Raw genomic sequence first — 13848 nt, forward strand, 5'->3', positions numbered from 1 at the left:
AAAACAGACCTCGTGACAGGACTCGACTGAGATCCCCCTGGTAAGTGGTAGGGCTGGAGCAGAGGCCGTGCCCCCTGTTCAGCATGCTGAGGACTACACCATCTTTGTGGTCGAGAAAGACCCGGCCCCTTCCCTGGCTCTACAACAGCAGCCTCCCTCCCTCCCCGTGGGACTACCGCCCCCTCTCCAGCAATGGTGACAGATCAGTAATGAGAGTCGACAAGCTCTTTCAGCCCCGTCCCAGCCTCTGGGCTCTCTCTGAAACGTGAGGGCCATAGTAGCACCTGCCGTCTAGGGTTGCTGGCAGGATTTGATGAGTTAAGACACATGAATGGTCCTTGGCACCAAGTATGTGCTCCATAAATGCCAGTTATTATTATCAATGATAAAGGGCTTGCAGGGCCACGATAGCTTTACAGCCACTGGGGAGAAAAGTCAGACGGGCATCGTGCCCATTTGGTGGGTACTTCTAAGAGCGTATCGCGCTTGCCCACGGGCACAACAGATGCCGGCCACACCGGCTTCCTGACTCTAGGAGATGCACCGTTTTCAGTGATGGCAGCTACTGATATCATCCTCATTTCCCAGCAGGCCCAACAAAGTCACGTGAATTGCCTAGGGTCACACAGCAGTTTGGTGACAGAGCAGGGACCCCCAAGGCTAGAGCTATTTCTGTTATATGTGCCACCTCAGCTGGGACCCCGGAGACCCGTGACTTGCCTGCACTGAGGGAGGGACCCCAGCAAGTCCTCCCCGCTCCCCCCAGGGTCTGGACAAAGTGGAGATTGGTCTCCACCATTGTGTATTCCCATCTAGCCTGACACACCGGGTCTTAGCTGTACTGTCCCCTTGCTCTGTATTTCCAGCGCCCTCTGGGTCCTGGCTCTCAGATCCCTCAGCTCTCCTCCTCGACAGGGGCCGGAAGGTTTAAAAAAAAAAAAAAAAGTGCAATTTATGCACACAAGGCAAAATTTAAAAGGCATAAAGGACCGACTGAAAAATCTCCTTCCCATCATGTCCCCCAGCCACCCAGTTCCCCGAAGGCGGCCACCACTACCAGCTTTCCAGAAGTGTTCCTTGCATATGTATTTCCTCCTATACAAATGGAAGCATCTGCAGGCTCACTGTTCTGCACCCTTCTTGGTTTGTTGCAGTGCCACAGCTTGGGGAGGGTTCCCTGGCACGCCTGCACCATCATTTACTTACGCAGTCCCCTGGACGAGCATCTGGGATGTGTCCAGCCTTTGGCTTTTACAAGTAGGGCTGCAGCACATGAAATTAGGCGTCATCGGTTTGCCCCGCTGGCTGGAAGGTGACTTCCTGGGAGCAGCATTGCGGGGCGAGGGAGGTGTGCCTCTGGAGTGGGGAGAGGAGACGCCGTCACACCCCCCATCCCCTAGTCAAGGCTAATCAAGTCACTTCCCCACTTCCTGGGGTGGACTCTCATGCAGACACGCCTGCACCCTCACCCCCTGCTCCCACCGCCGCCCTGCTGATGGCCGTGCTTTATCTGGATCCCGAAGAGCATAGTTCTGTATGACTTTACGGGTTCTAGGTGGGGCTCTGGCCCCAGGGATACTTACCTAACCTGGCTGAGAGTCCTTCATTAAGTATCCCTGCCTTTTGCTTTCCCATGTCTGCATGCAGTGCTCTTCGTGAGGGGAGTACTGCCTTGTAAGTGAATAGTGCCCAATTCAGAAGGAAAAAAAATTCAGACACGTTTCTTTGTCCCTTGATGAATTCTAAGCACCTTTCCTCCTACCCGCCCCCACCATGCACGAGTTTGTGGGGAAGTCTGAGGTTTTGCTAAGGGGAAAGGAACAATATCTCCTTAGTGCGTAGGGGGAGCAAGGAGGAGGCAGCACTGGGGAACAGGGCCCTGGACAGATAGGGAGACTGAGGCCAGAGAGGGGAGGGATATCCTTGACCAAGGATCCTCGCGTGTTGGTGCCATCTGCCCCGGGCCTGAAGGTCAGCTGCTATAAGGGCTGGGCATCCCCTGAGCCCCCAGGATGGACTGAATTTTCCAGAGGCCAGCCCTCCCCAGGATCCTCATTGGGCAGGGTCCCTGAGACTGCTGTGCAGAGACAGGGAAGCATCCCCCGGGCGTCCCCTGTCTGAGGCTGGCAGGCCTCACTGCCCCTTTGAAGACCAGGTGCCTGGCCCTCTGGGCTCTGTCTCCTGACTACTGAGCTATTCTTGCGTGGGGTGGCAGTGAGGCCTGGATGGGGGATGGGAATCGGGCAGCGTCCCCAGCCCTGGGGCAGCACACGGCCTAGATTGGACAGCCGTGATGCCTGCCGACAGATCCAGGCCACACGTAGCCGCTCCGATACTCACACAGATCACAGTGGTCTGACCTGTAGGGCGGGAAGCCACATGTCTGGGACTCGTAAGGAGACATGTAAGTGGCTAATGGAGGCTTTTGAAGCTGGGCATCAGGGCAGCCAAAAGAGCGATTTACAGGGCCCCAGCCTGGACCAGAGATGGGAGGAAGCTGTGTTGCCAGCTTCCCAGGGCACTTAGGCCCGGGCTCCGGGTAAGGGATTTGGGGAGGTTCTAGGGGCTGAGACCAGGGACTCTGCTGGGTGGGAGAGCTTGGGGGTTGCTATTTGGCCTGGTGCAAGGGTTTGGGTGGATCAGGGTGGGGGCAACTCCAAGGAGGGCAGATTGAGAAGCCAGCTGGGGTTCATTGAGCCTCAAGTGGGCCCTACAGGGTGCCAGGCCCTGGGGAGGGGGTGCAGACATGCCTAAAGACTAGCCTCATTGCTGGCTTTGAGGAGCCATGTGTGTCTATGAGGCAAACTGCAGGTTTATATAAAGCAAATATGTAATCGAGAGGGGGGGCTCTAACTTTCAGCACCGACTCCAGGAGCACGAAAACAGTTGTGCGTGCCTTGGTTCTGGTGGTGGGGGCAGGCTTTTGAGAAGAGGTGCCACACTGGAGCTGGAGGATGGATTTGGGGGAGAGGGAGGGCGAGGATATGGAGTGGAGGGCTCGTGGAGGAGAGGTTGGGGGGGGTGCACACGAGGGGTGCCACAAGGTGACTCTTGGGGTTACCCTAGGGACGGTGAGGCAGTCCCCGGACAGGAAGTCCCCATCCCAGTGCAAGGCTCAAGCCTGTGGAGCCCTCATCCTCACAGCAAGTTGGGGGCCCAGGCCTAGAACGGGGCCCGTGGGGCGCTTCGCCCTTCTGCAGGGATCTCTCTCCTGCCCTCCCAGCGCATGAACAGCCCAGCCTGCTGACCACCGCTGCACTCCCACCTGTCCCCCCACCCTCGGCTGCACCATGTCCGGCTCCTACGACGAGGCCTCGCTAGCTCCGGAGGAGACCACTGACAGCTTCTGGGAGGTGAGGCTTTGATGCTCCCCAGGTCCTGGGGACCAGACAGCCTGGCCTTGTGGCGGCCCAGGCTCCCACCCACCCACAACCTCAGGGCTTGCTCCCCAGCCCCTCGGGTCCCTCCAAAGCCCTTGGTGTTCAGTGGGCCGGCTGTAGCCATGAAGTGGGGTAAGGCTACTGCTCACCAAGCCCAGAGCCCCTCTGCCCCACACCTGCACCCGGAGAGATCCTATAGCGTTTCATGATGTGGAACAGGCCCCCTCCTGACCGTCTGCTCTGGGGGCCTCGCTCAGAGGCCTGACGCTTCACGAAGGCAGGTACAGAGCTCTACAGCTTACACAGGCTTTTACAGCTGCCCCCTGCCCTTACCCTGTGCAATGCGTTCCCGAAGCCCCCCCGGCAACAAAGACGTGGAGGCAAGACTAGAGCCAGCTTTTCAGGAGCCTCCCAAACTATTTGACACCAAGAAATAAAATGTTTCGATTGGCTTCCAAAACCCAAAGTGAGAACTGCCAAACCTAAATTAATAAGTGTTTAATGAGATGTCTACAAAACATAATATTATGTCAAGAAGCTGCAGCTCAACTCAACACTTACATGACTCTATAAATATGATACATTGAGCTCACAAGAACAAGATGAATAATTCATTCTAGTCTGGGTCCAAATGATCAAAATCCCGCACTTTGTGGCAGCGAGGAAATTATGTTTAGAGTGGGGTGAGGGAGTGTCGGGTATGATGCAGGGTGCTGGGGCCCCCGAAAATGAGAGGGTGGGAGCCCCCAGTGTGTTCCCGCGGGGCGGCCAGGCGGCGAAGGTGGGAAGGTGGCCGTGGCGGGCGCCCCCTGCAGGACGCGGTGTCCTGGGCGGGCGGGGCGGGGAGGCGGGGAGCCCGCGGAAGTCGTGCTCGCTCCTTGGCCGCCAGGTGGGGAACTACAAGCGGACGGTGAAGCGCATCGATGACGGACACCGCCTGTGCAACGACCTGATGAACTGCGTGCAGGAGCGCGCCAAGATCGAGAAGGCGTACGCGCAGCAGCTCACCGACTGGGCCAAGCGCTGGCGCCAGCTCATCGAGAAAGGTGCCCCCATGCCCACCCCGTGCGCCTCGCCCAGGCCCTAACGGGCTCCCCACAGGCCCGGGTTCTGGGAGCGCCCAGCCACCTAGATGCACTTGCACACCCCAGGCCACGGGCCCTTTGGAGGCACCGTCCCCACACTGCACTCTGACCCTCCCAAACCAAGCCAGGTCTTCCCTGTCCCTGTTCCACACGACTTTGTACAATTTTAGGTTGGATTAAACAGAACAAAACAAAACAACCTTTTTATTTCAAAATAATTTTAACTTAGGGAAAAGTTGCAAGAATAGTAGAGAGAACTCTAGTCTTCAACCAGATTCGCCAGTTAAAATTTTACTACCTTTGTTTTCCCAGTTCCTCTTTCCATTGTGCATGTGTGTCCTGAATCATGTAAGTGGGACGCATGCCACTTTACTCTAAATCCTTCACGTATCTCCCAAGAGTAAGAACATTTGCTTACATAACCATAGTTCAACTATCAAATTCGGGACATTTAATATCACCCATATGCAAATTTGTTTGTGCTGGTCTGGGAGCCAATCCAGAATCACATTACCGCATTTAGTTGTCCTGGCTCTCAATTCCTTCAATCTAGAACAATTTCAGCTTGGGGTTTACATGTATTTGTTAACATTTTTTTTTCTCTTCCACGAGTCTCTAAACCCCATGAGGGCAGGGGCTGAGCCCACACTGCCCAGCACAGTGCCTGGCACAGAGTTGATCCCCAATACACAGAGGAACAAATAAATGACTGGCATGACTGGTCCCGGTGGCCTCTTGGCATCTGTCACCAGCTGGTTCTTCAGTTGTAACAGTCAACATTCCTGAAGCACCTCCTGTGTGCCTGGTGCTGTGCTGGGCTTGTGAGAACTCACGGGGTGCAGGCTGCCCCCATGGGACTCACGGGTTGACAGGAGAAGATAGGGAGTAGGCACAGAGGTAGGTGTTATAAGAAGAATTCTGTGAGGGCTGCAGGCCGAAGTCTGAGAGAATAGAGCAGTCAGAGAAGGCTTCCCAGAGGAGGTAGTTGGGCCTTGAAGGACAGGAAAAACTATAAAGAGGGCGGAGGAGGGCATTTCTGCGCCCATGGTGTGTATGGGGAAAGCGTCAGAGAAAAGAGGCATGAAGGAGGCCTCTGGGCAGGGGGCGATGAGGGCCTCGTGACCCCATGACCATTTCCTCAGGCCCACAGTATGGCAGCCTGGAGCGGGCCTGGGGTGCCATCATGACGGAGGCGGACAAGGTGAGCGAACTGCACCAGGAAGTGAAGAACAACCTGCTGAACGAGGACCTGGAGAAGGTCAAGAACTGGCAGAAGGATGCCTATCACAAGCAGATCATGGGCGGCTTCAAGGAGACCAAGGAGGCTGAGGACGGCTTCCGCAAGGCCCAGAAGCCCTGGGCCAAGAAGATGAAGGAGGTGCCCAGTGGGTGGCTGCTGCAGAAGGGTCAAGGGTGGGCAGCTGAGCTCAGAGGGACGATCTGATCAGAGGGAGAGACTCTACAGATGGGGCGGGAAGTGCACCGGCCGCTGGGAGCCCCACAGCCTCGTAGGAAGAAATATCCACAGGTGGGGCGGGCACCTCAGTGCCCAAAGGGAGGGCGTCCGTAGGGGCAGCAGGCAGTGCCAGGTGGGGGTACATCCACGCATGGGTGGGCACTGCTCCCCATACCTGGAGCTAGGGCCTGCAGCCCTCCTGCCTCTTAGGAACGTGTGTCCACTGCTCCCGGCAGGTGGGAGGGCTTGATGAACGACCACATTGGTTCCTGCTTACAAGCAGGAGCTGTACCTCCCCTCCCCCCGTCCCCACAGCTGGAGGCAGCAAAGAAGGCTTACCATCTGGCCTGCAAAGAGGAGAAGCTGGCCATGACCCGGGAGATGAATAGCAAGACGGAGCAGTCGGTCACGCCCGAGCAGCAGAAGAAGCTGCAGGACAAAGTGGACAAGTGCAAGCAGGATGTACAGAAGGTGCCGACGGGCTGGGGTCCGAGGGGTGGAGTCGGGGGTGGCCGGGAGCTGCAGGCCTGGCTCTCACCCTTCCTTTGCCCTGGGGCCTGTAGATGCAGGAGAAGTATGAGAAGGTGCTGGACGACGTGGGCAAGACCACACCCCAGTACATGGAGAGCATGGAGCAGGTGTTTGAACAGTGCCAGCAGTTTGAGGAAAAGCGGCTGGTCTTCCTCAAGGAGGTGCTGCTGGACATCAAACGTCACCTCAACCTTGCCGAGAATAGCAGGTAGCTGGGCGTGGCAGCGCGGTGGGCACAGGCACCCACAGCAGAGGGGAGAAATGGTGTGCCGGGCATGCTGGGCCCCATGTTATTGGAACAGGAAGGGTGGGCAGAGCCGCAGGGGCCAAGAAGGAAGAGGCGCCAAATACAGTGGCCGCCTGGGTGCAAGCCAACACGGATTAGGCACTAGAGAAATGTGCTTGGATGGATGGATTTGTGGCTAAGGTGACGATAGGGGAGGGTGCCTGCTGGAGCTGGCCGCAAGGAGATTGCTCCCAGCTGATTTCTAGCTGGGGGCATGCCAGCACCCTGGTCCCCTGAATGGGCTCCCTCTGGCCATTGAGAGGGACCCTGGTCCCCTGAATGGGCTCATCCTCTGGCCAGGATGAGAAGGGGCCATGGTGCACCTTGGCCCCCAACTCCTGATCTCCCCTGTGCGCAGCTATGTCCACGTGTACCGGGAGCTGGAGCAGGCTATTCGGGGGGCTGACGCCCAGGATGACCTCAGATGGTTCCGCAGCACCAGTGGCCCCGGCATGCCCATGAACTGGCCCCAGTTTGAGGTGAGGAGGTGTGGGGATGGGGAAGGGAAGACAGAGAAGGCTGGAAGGGACCTCAGGGGGCAGCCCCCCTGCCTCACTGCTCCCCTGGTGCCCACCAGGAGTGGAACCCAGACCTCCCTCACACCGCCACCAAGAAAGAAAAGCAGCCCAAGAAGGCAGAGGGGGTGACGCTGACCAATGCCACTGGAGTGGTGGAGTCCACATCCCAGGCTGGGGACCGTGGCAGGTGAGTGCCTCCTGGGGAGCTTCCTGGGGGCCAGAGGGGCCCACAAACTGGGGCACATGAGTTTTACCTCAGAAGACGAGGAATGATCTAAATCACGGCAACCTCGTGGTCCTCTCAAAGGTAGTGGTGGGTCATCCTTTGAGAGCACCTACTGTGTGCCAGGCACTGTTGTAAGCATGTGCCATATATTAACCCACTGAAGCCTCCCAACACTCTGAGAAGTGTTTGGAGTCCCATTTTGCCGATGGAGAAACTGAAACCCAGAGAGATTAAGTGCCTTGCCCAAGGTCACATAGCTAGTTAGTAAGCCTCAGAGCCAGGATATGATGTCCAAGAGGTCAAGCTCATTAACCACTAGTGCCCCTCTAAGATGATGGGTCAGATGTTTTCAGGGGTCCCCTTCAGCACCCCCTCACTCAAGGTCTGAGTAATAATGCTAATAGTCCTGACTCACATTTGTCCAAAGAGCTGTCAGTGAGGGTCGCTGGCCCGGGAGCCCCTCTTACCAGGCCCATCCTTGTTCCAGTCTTCGTGAAATTTGGGGCCAGGGCTTTGATTGGAGGAGGGGGCAGTTCATGCTGTGTCCCCTCGCTGTGTTTCAGCGTTAGCAGCTACGACAGGGGCCAGCCTTATGCAACCGAATGGTCGGACGACGAGAGCGGGAACCCATTTGGGGGCAATGAGGCCAATGGGGGCTCCAACCCCTTCGAGGACGACGCCAAGGGAGTGCGTGTGCGGGCACTCTATGACTACGACGGCCAGGAGCAGGACGAGCTCAGCTTCAAGGCTGGTATGGTGGGCTGGGCTGGGCTGGGGGGGTGGGGCGTGAAGGCAGGAGACTCCCGGATTTGCTGGGAACGGGGCTGGGGGCGGGGCCTTGTGCGTGGGCGGGGCCAAACCTGGAGGGTGGTCCTGGCCCCTGAGCTAAGACACGAATTAGGGTGCAAGGGCAGGGCCTGAGAGCGGCAACCGGGTGCCAGGGGTGGAGTCGGGACTTGAGAATAGGGTGGGGGCGGGGCCTGAGGGCTGGGGCTGCCTGGAGAAGGGACAGGATTAGAAAAAGGGAGCCAGAGGCGGGGCCTGGGCTTGGGAGGCAGGACCGAGACCCAGATTAGCTGTTTGGCTGGGGGCAGCACCAGGTTAGGTGTTTGGGTGTGGGGGTGTGGCTGGGGCTGATCTTCAGAGTGACCTTGGGGCAGTCATGGGAGGGCATTGGGGTGGGCCTAGAATAATAGTATTGGAGGGCTTACCTAAACTCTCTCTAAGCGTCCCCATCCCCCCCCCACCCCCGTCAATGAGCTCCTCTGTGTCCCCTTCCTAGGAGATGAGCTCACCAAGCTGGGCGAGGAGGACGAGCAGGGATGGTGCCGCGGGCGGCTGGACAGTGGGCAGCTGGGCCTCTATCCCGCCAACTACGTGGAGGCCATCTAGCTGCCCTTCTCCCCTTCACACCACCCCTCACTCCTCACCCGCCACCTCCCCTCCCTTCTCTCTCTTGTCCCTCTTCCCTCGCCATAGAGTTCCAGACATATTTTCCGATCAAGCTTTTATTTTTTTAAAAGTCAAAACAGAACAAAACAAAAAATACAGAGACAGAAGCATTTGCAGGGCTGCCTGGAGGCCAGGGCGGTGGTGGGACTTGGGGTGATGGCCCCAGGGTAGGCGAGGGTCCTAGTACTTAGCCCAACAGAGACGTTCCAACATTGCTCTTCAGATCCCACCAAAGAGTCTCCTGAGCCCTGAGGGATGTCTCCCGGACCCTTCTCTCCTGCCTCACTCCCCCGGACTACACCCCTCACCCCCACCCCAGGCTGCCAGCGCCCGTCCCCCTCCTCTTCTCTGGGCTCGGTTTTCTGACCTCTTCCTTCTGCCTCACGATGCTCCCCTCTCTCCACCACCCTACTCTCAAAGGCCTCCCCTCCAGACCCCAGGGAAGGGGGGCCTCCCAGTCTTTAGTCTTCCACTTTGCCCCGGGGAGTGCCCTTCTTCTCCTGGCCTCGCCCCTGATGACCGGTGGGGCTGGAGGAGGAACCGTCATTCTCTTCTCCCCTAGATGCTTCCCAGGATCCCTGGACTCCCCCAGACATGACCAGGGGTGAGCTGGAGTTGATGACAGTGTCACTGGGATGAGGCTCAGCTGAGGGACCAAGACCCTGCTGGGGCCCTTCTTTCCAGCTGTTGGCCATTTGGGCGCAGGCTCTTCCTCAGGGCCATACCTCTTGGTCACCTGCGGAGACCCTGCCTCCATCTCATGAGTCCTCAGGCAGGGGGAGGGGCCTCAAAGCCCGAGGCAAAGCCCGCAACTGTAGTGGCCTCCTCCCATTTCCTGGGGGGGGGGAGGGCACCTTGTCCACCCGCCTTCCTCCCTCCATGTCCATCTGAAGCCCTAGTTGCACTAGGCTCGGCCAGCCTGCAGGAGACTAAGCCTTGTGGCCTCCCATCCTGCCCTTCCCCTCTCTCGCCTGTCTGGGAAGACACTGGGGGGGAGAGGGGGGGCGGTGTCTGAGGGAGCTTCCAGCCTGGCACCATCAGGGACACTGCAGCCAATGGGAAAGACGGGTTTGGCAGGAGGGAGGGGCCCGGGCCCTCAGGGGCAGGACAGTCACCCTTTCTTCCTTGTCCCCTCCTCCTCAATCAGCCCCTGCCCTTGGAGCCGCCCTTGCCCTTGGAGCGGCATCCCCCCTGCTGGCAGCCCCTCCTTATGTCTAAGCCTGGGTAGCAGTTAAAGGACATTTGGGGGTGGGGGGAGGCAAAAGGCTTGCCCAGAGCTGGAGTGTTTCCTGTGTTTGGTGAAGGAAAGCTGTGTTGGGTTACTACATACTAGTACCAGGTACCAGCCTCTCCCATATGTGGGGGCCCCTGGGAGGCTCGGAGAAACAGACCAGGGCAGGACAAAACCTCGAGGTGGGAGGACATGGCTGGAAGAAGGATCTCTTGGGAGCCTCAAGGGTGAGGCCTTGGGACTTCCGGTAGCGCCGGCAGAGCCCTGCTTCTGGGCCTCAGCGCTGCAGACACCCACCCCCTTCCACAGCACCTGCCCCCCGCCCCCCGCCGTCCTCCTTCCCGGCCTCCAGGTAAAGACAGTGGGATACCCAGCCCTCTGGCACCCCTCAGTCCTCTTTTGCTCCCTGCTTCTTCCCCCGACAGTCTACTATTAGGTCATGGACCCCATCCTCCAGGCCCTGACCCTTGTTCACAGTGCAGAGATCCTGGGAGACTCTGGCAGGGGCCTGAACTGGGCCAGGGGAGTTGGAGGGGGGGGATGATGGCACCCCCAGGGACAGGCAGACTCCCCACCCCCAGCACCCCATTTCCTGTCACTGCTCTCTGGGCATCCGCTGCAGCCTGAGATGTGCCCTAGGCCCCCTCGGAGCCTGAAGCAAGATTTTGGAAGCCCTCCGCCCTCCCAGTTCCAGAACAAAACCCTCTTGGGTCTCTCCTCCAGGTGGGGGAGTGGGGATTGAGGCCTCTGCCCCTCACCACCCTTGGAAGGCAGGAAACTGGCACATCTGCGCCTTGGGGCCTGGGCTCCCCCTCTCTGTGCCAGTGGCTTTCTAGCACCTGGGGAGGGTCTGTGGTCCTGGCTGGACCCCAGACCTGTCCCCTTCAGCACTCCAGCTGCCCACCCCCGGGGCAGGGACTTGAAATCCCATCCTTTCTGAGCAACCACCTCCACGGCCCAGTTTGGGACCAGTCTCCCTCGGTCCCCAGGCTCCTCAGGACCCCGGAGATGAGGGTCTCCTACCTGGCGGTCCACCCCCTCCTCCCCCGAGCTCTAGGGGCCTGGCCCCGCCTGTCAGTGCTGGTGTCAGGGCACTCACCACCGAGCGTGGGGGCCGCGCCCCCGCCGCGCCCACCACCTCCTGTAGCCCCCTACCCACACCCTCAATGCTGCACGGGCCCGCCCTGTGGGGCTCGGCGACTAATGTGTTTTGTCCCCAGTTAACCACCGTTCTGCAGCCCGGCTCTGCAAGGGACCAGGGCTGCCCTGCCGCCCGCCATCTGCTGCCCTAGGCTTCCTGACTCCATTAGTCCGACACTTGTGAAACTCCGAGAAGTGCTGTGGTCTCAGCAATGCACCTGTTTTGTACATGATTGTGTAATTTAAAGGTATATAAATACAAATATATATATATATCAGTTGTGATTGTACGACTGTGGATAAAATCCGGAACTGTGTCAACCTGGCTGGATGTGGTCCTCTTGAGTCTTGTGTGTCTCTCGAGCTGAGAGTTCTCTGTGGCAGGGGTGTCTGTCAGGGGGGATGGTGCCCAGCATGCTGCGTGCTGTCCTGGCTGACCACCAGTGGGCTGGCGGCTGGTCTCTTAACCTTCCGGGGCCCCGGGTCCTGCTGCACAGGGAGGGTGACAGATGGTGTGACCCTACTGTTCTGGGTGCCTGGTGATGAGCACTGACCAAGAACATTGGGATACTTGGGGTCCCAAACTCAAGTTCAAGGTTTGACCTCTAAATAGGTTTGGATTTTTTTTTACGTTTTTTATTTTGAGAGAGCACGCATGAATAGGGGAAGGAGACAGACGGGGAGAGAATTCCAAGCAGACTCTGTGCTATCAGAGTCATGGGGCCCAGTGCCAGGAACCATGAGATTGTGACCTGAGCGGAAATCAAGAGCCGGATGCTTAACTGAGCCACCCAGGTGCCCCCAGGTTTTAAATTTTTATTTGAGAGACAGAGACAGAGCATGAGCAGGGGAGGGGCAGAGAGAGAAGGAGACACAGAATCTGAAGCAGGCTCCAGGCTCCGAGCAGTCAGTACGGAGCCCGACGCGGGGCTCGAACTCACGAACTGTGAGATCATGACCTGAGCCGAAGTCAGACACTCAACCGGCTGAGCCACCCAGGCGCCCCATTTTTTAAAATCAAAATTGTAAAAGTGACTGCCGAGGCCTGTGGTTCCTGGTTGTTCACAGTCCCAGGCTCTCTGTGGTGTGATACCAGGTCATGCCATGTTTTTCTGTGTCCTGCCTGTCCTCTGACAGCATTTCTGTGTGGGACCCCTGGGAGGGCTCCTCCTGGAGGATCGCTCGAGGGAGTGGGCAGGACCGAGGCTCTGGACCCTTGGCTGTGCCCTGCCGGGCCCACACCCTGCCCAAGCCCTGCTCCAGCCTCCCCACCCCCAGCTAGGTCCCCTCTGGGCCAGGGCTGGAGTTCTGCAGCCAGTTCGCCTTGTCCTCACCCGCACCCCGGCCTTGGCTTCACCCAGTCAGGTCAGATGTCTCTCTGAGGCCCCTCTAGGCCCGGCAGCCTGGCAGGGCCCTGACACAAACCCATTATTCAAGGCAAATATACTGCAGCCCCCCCCCCCCGCCTCCCCTGCCCCTGCTGCTGTCCCCTTGGCCTCTGGACAGGGAGAAAAGGTCAAGGTGGCGGGTGATCTGTTCTCCACCTTGTGTCCTTTCTCCCCCAGATCCACCTCCAGTGACAAGCCCCTGGTTTTAGCCAAACAGAAGAGCCTTCAAGTAAAGACAAGGTTGCCTTTTGTGCAGGTTCTTCCATGCAGCTGTGGGGAGCACTGCAGGTAGAGTCCCGGGAGCAGGGTCAGGGAATAGCAGGCTGGAGGGAGTTCTGCCGGACAGGTGTGCGGAGGAGGAAGAAGAGGACTCTGAAGTTTGCTGTCAGCACACAGAGTGTCACTGGATGGGTGTGTGTCTGCCAAGGGGATGTGTGCACTGTGGCAGACCCACACAGCGGGGACCTGCCTCAGCCCCCCACAGCTCTCCTTTCTGGAGTAGCTCCTGCACCCCACTCCTGGCCCCTAATTCCCCTTCCTTTCCTCCCTCCCAGCCCCAGCCCAAGACCCCAAGCCGCTCCAGGTTCGGGTCGAGCTGGGAACCTGCAAGCAGGTGGCTTCAGGGACTCGGCTGGGGGCAGGTCAAGAAGGCTGGAGAAAAAACCAGTTCAGCAGAGCTGAGCTGACTTCTGGCCAGGGTCCCAGGCGGCCCCCTCCCTGGGAGGAGGCAGATGGCCGAGGCACAGGCCTGGGGCAGGGCCCCCTCCTCCTGCCAGTCCAGTCCCAACTGACAGATGCCAAGGTGGTGTTTGCTCACTGGCAGAAGTAAACTTTCTTCTGGAGACAATAAAATTGCTGAGGGCAGAAGGCAGCAGAATAGGGCAGCATTTAACCCCCAGTGGCCTGGGCAGCACTGACAGGCTCCCAGTCCTGTCTCCTGGAAGCCTGTCATCAGAACCTACGGGTTATGGAGGCCAAAGGTGCCGACCAGCCACACAGCAGGAGACGTGGAGGGGCAGAGAGCGCGCTGTCCTTGTGGGTCCAGCTCCTGGTTCTGCCGCTGGCTGGCTGTGTGGCTCCAAGTTGCTTAACTGCTCTGAGCCTTAGTCTCGTGGTCCGCAGAATAGGGGAGTCACGCCTACCTCACAGTTTTGT

At 58.6% G+C, this 13848-nt stretch overlaps 1 protein-coding gene across 3 annotated transcripts in view; it reads left to right on the forward strand.

The window, feature by feature from the left end:
• PACSIN1 (protein kinase C and casein kinase substrate in neurons 1) overlaps nt 1–11631 on the forward strand; it is a 56934-nt gene extending 45303 nt beyond the window's left edge. For 2 of the 3 annotated variants that reach the window (XM_043591208.1, XM_043591209.1), the window contains exons 2-10: nt 3224–3353; nt 4270–4426; nt 5608–5843; nt 6237–6392; nt 6485–6660; nt 7097–7217; nt 7316–7443; nt 8046–8233; nt 8765–11631. In XM_043591208.1, the coding sequence (XP_043447143.1) occupies nt 3291–3353; nt 4270–4426; nt 5608–5843; nt 6237–6392; nt 6485–6660; nt 7097–7217; nt 7316–7443; nt 8046–8233; nt 8765–8874 (1335 nt within the window). In that variant the 5' untranslated portion in view covers nt 3224–3290 and the 3' untranslated portion in view covers nt 8875–11631. Of the gene's footprint in view, nt 1–3200; nt 3354–4269; nt 4427–5607; nt 5844–6236; nt 6393–6484; nt 6661–7096; nt 7218–7315; nt 7444–8045; nt 8234–8764 lie in introns of all 3 variants that reach the window. The other variant, XM_043591210.1, reaches the window with a different exon arrangement.
• Nucleotides 11632–13848: the final 2217 nt, after the last annotated feature.

Source organism: Prionailurus bengalensis, chromosome B2 (genome assembly GCF_016509475.1).
Source record: "Prionailurus bengalensis isolate Pbe53 chromosome B2, Fcat_Pben_1.1_paternal_pri, whole genome shotgun sequence".
In the NCBI taxonomy this organism is placed as follows: Eukaryota; Metazoa; Chordata; class Mammalia; order Carnivora; family Felidae; genus Prionailurus; species Prionailurus bengalensis.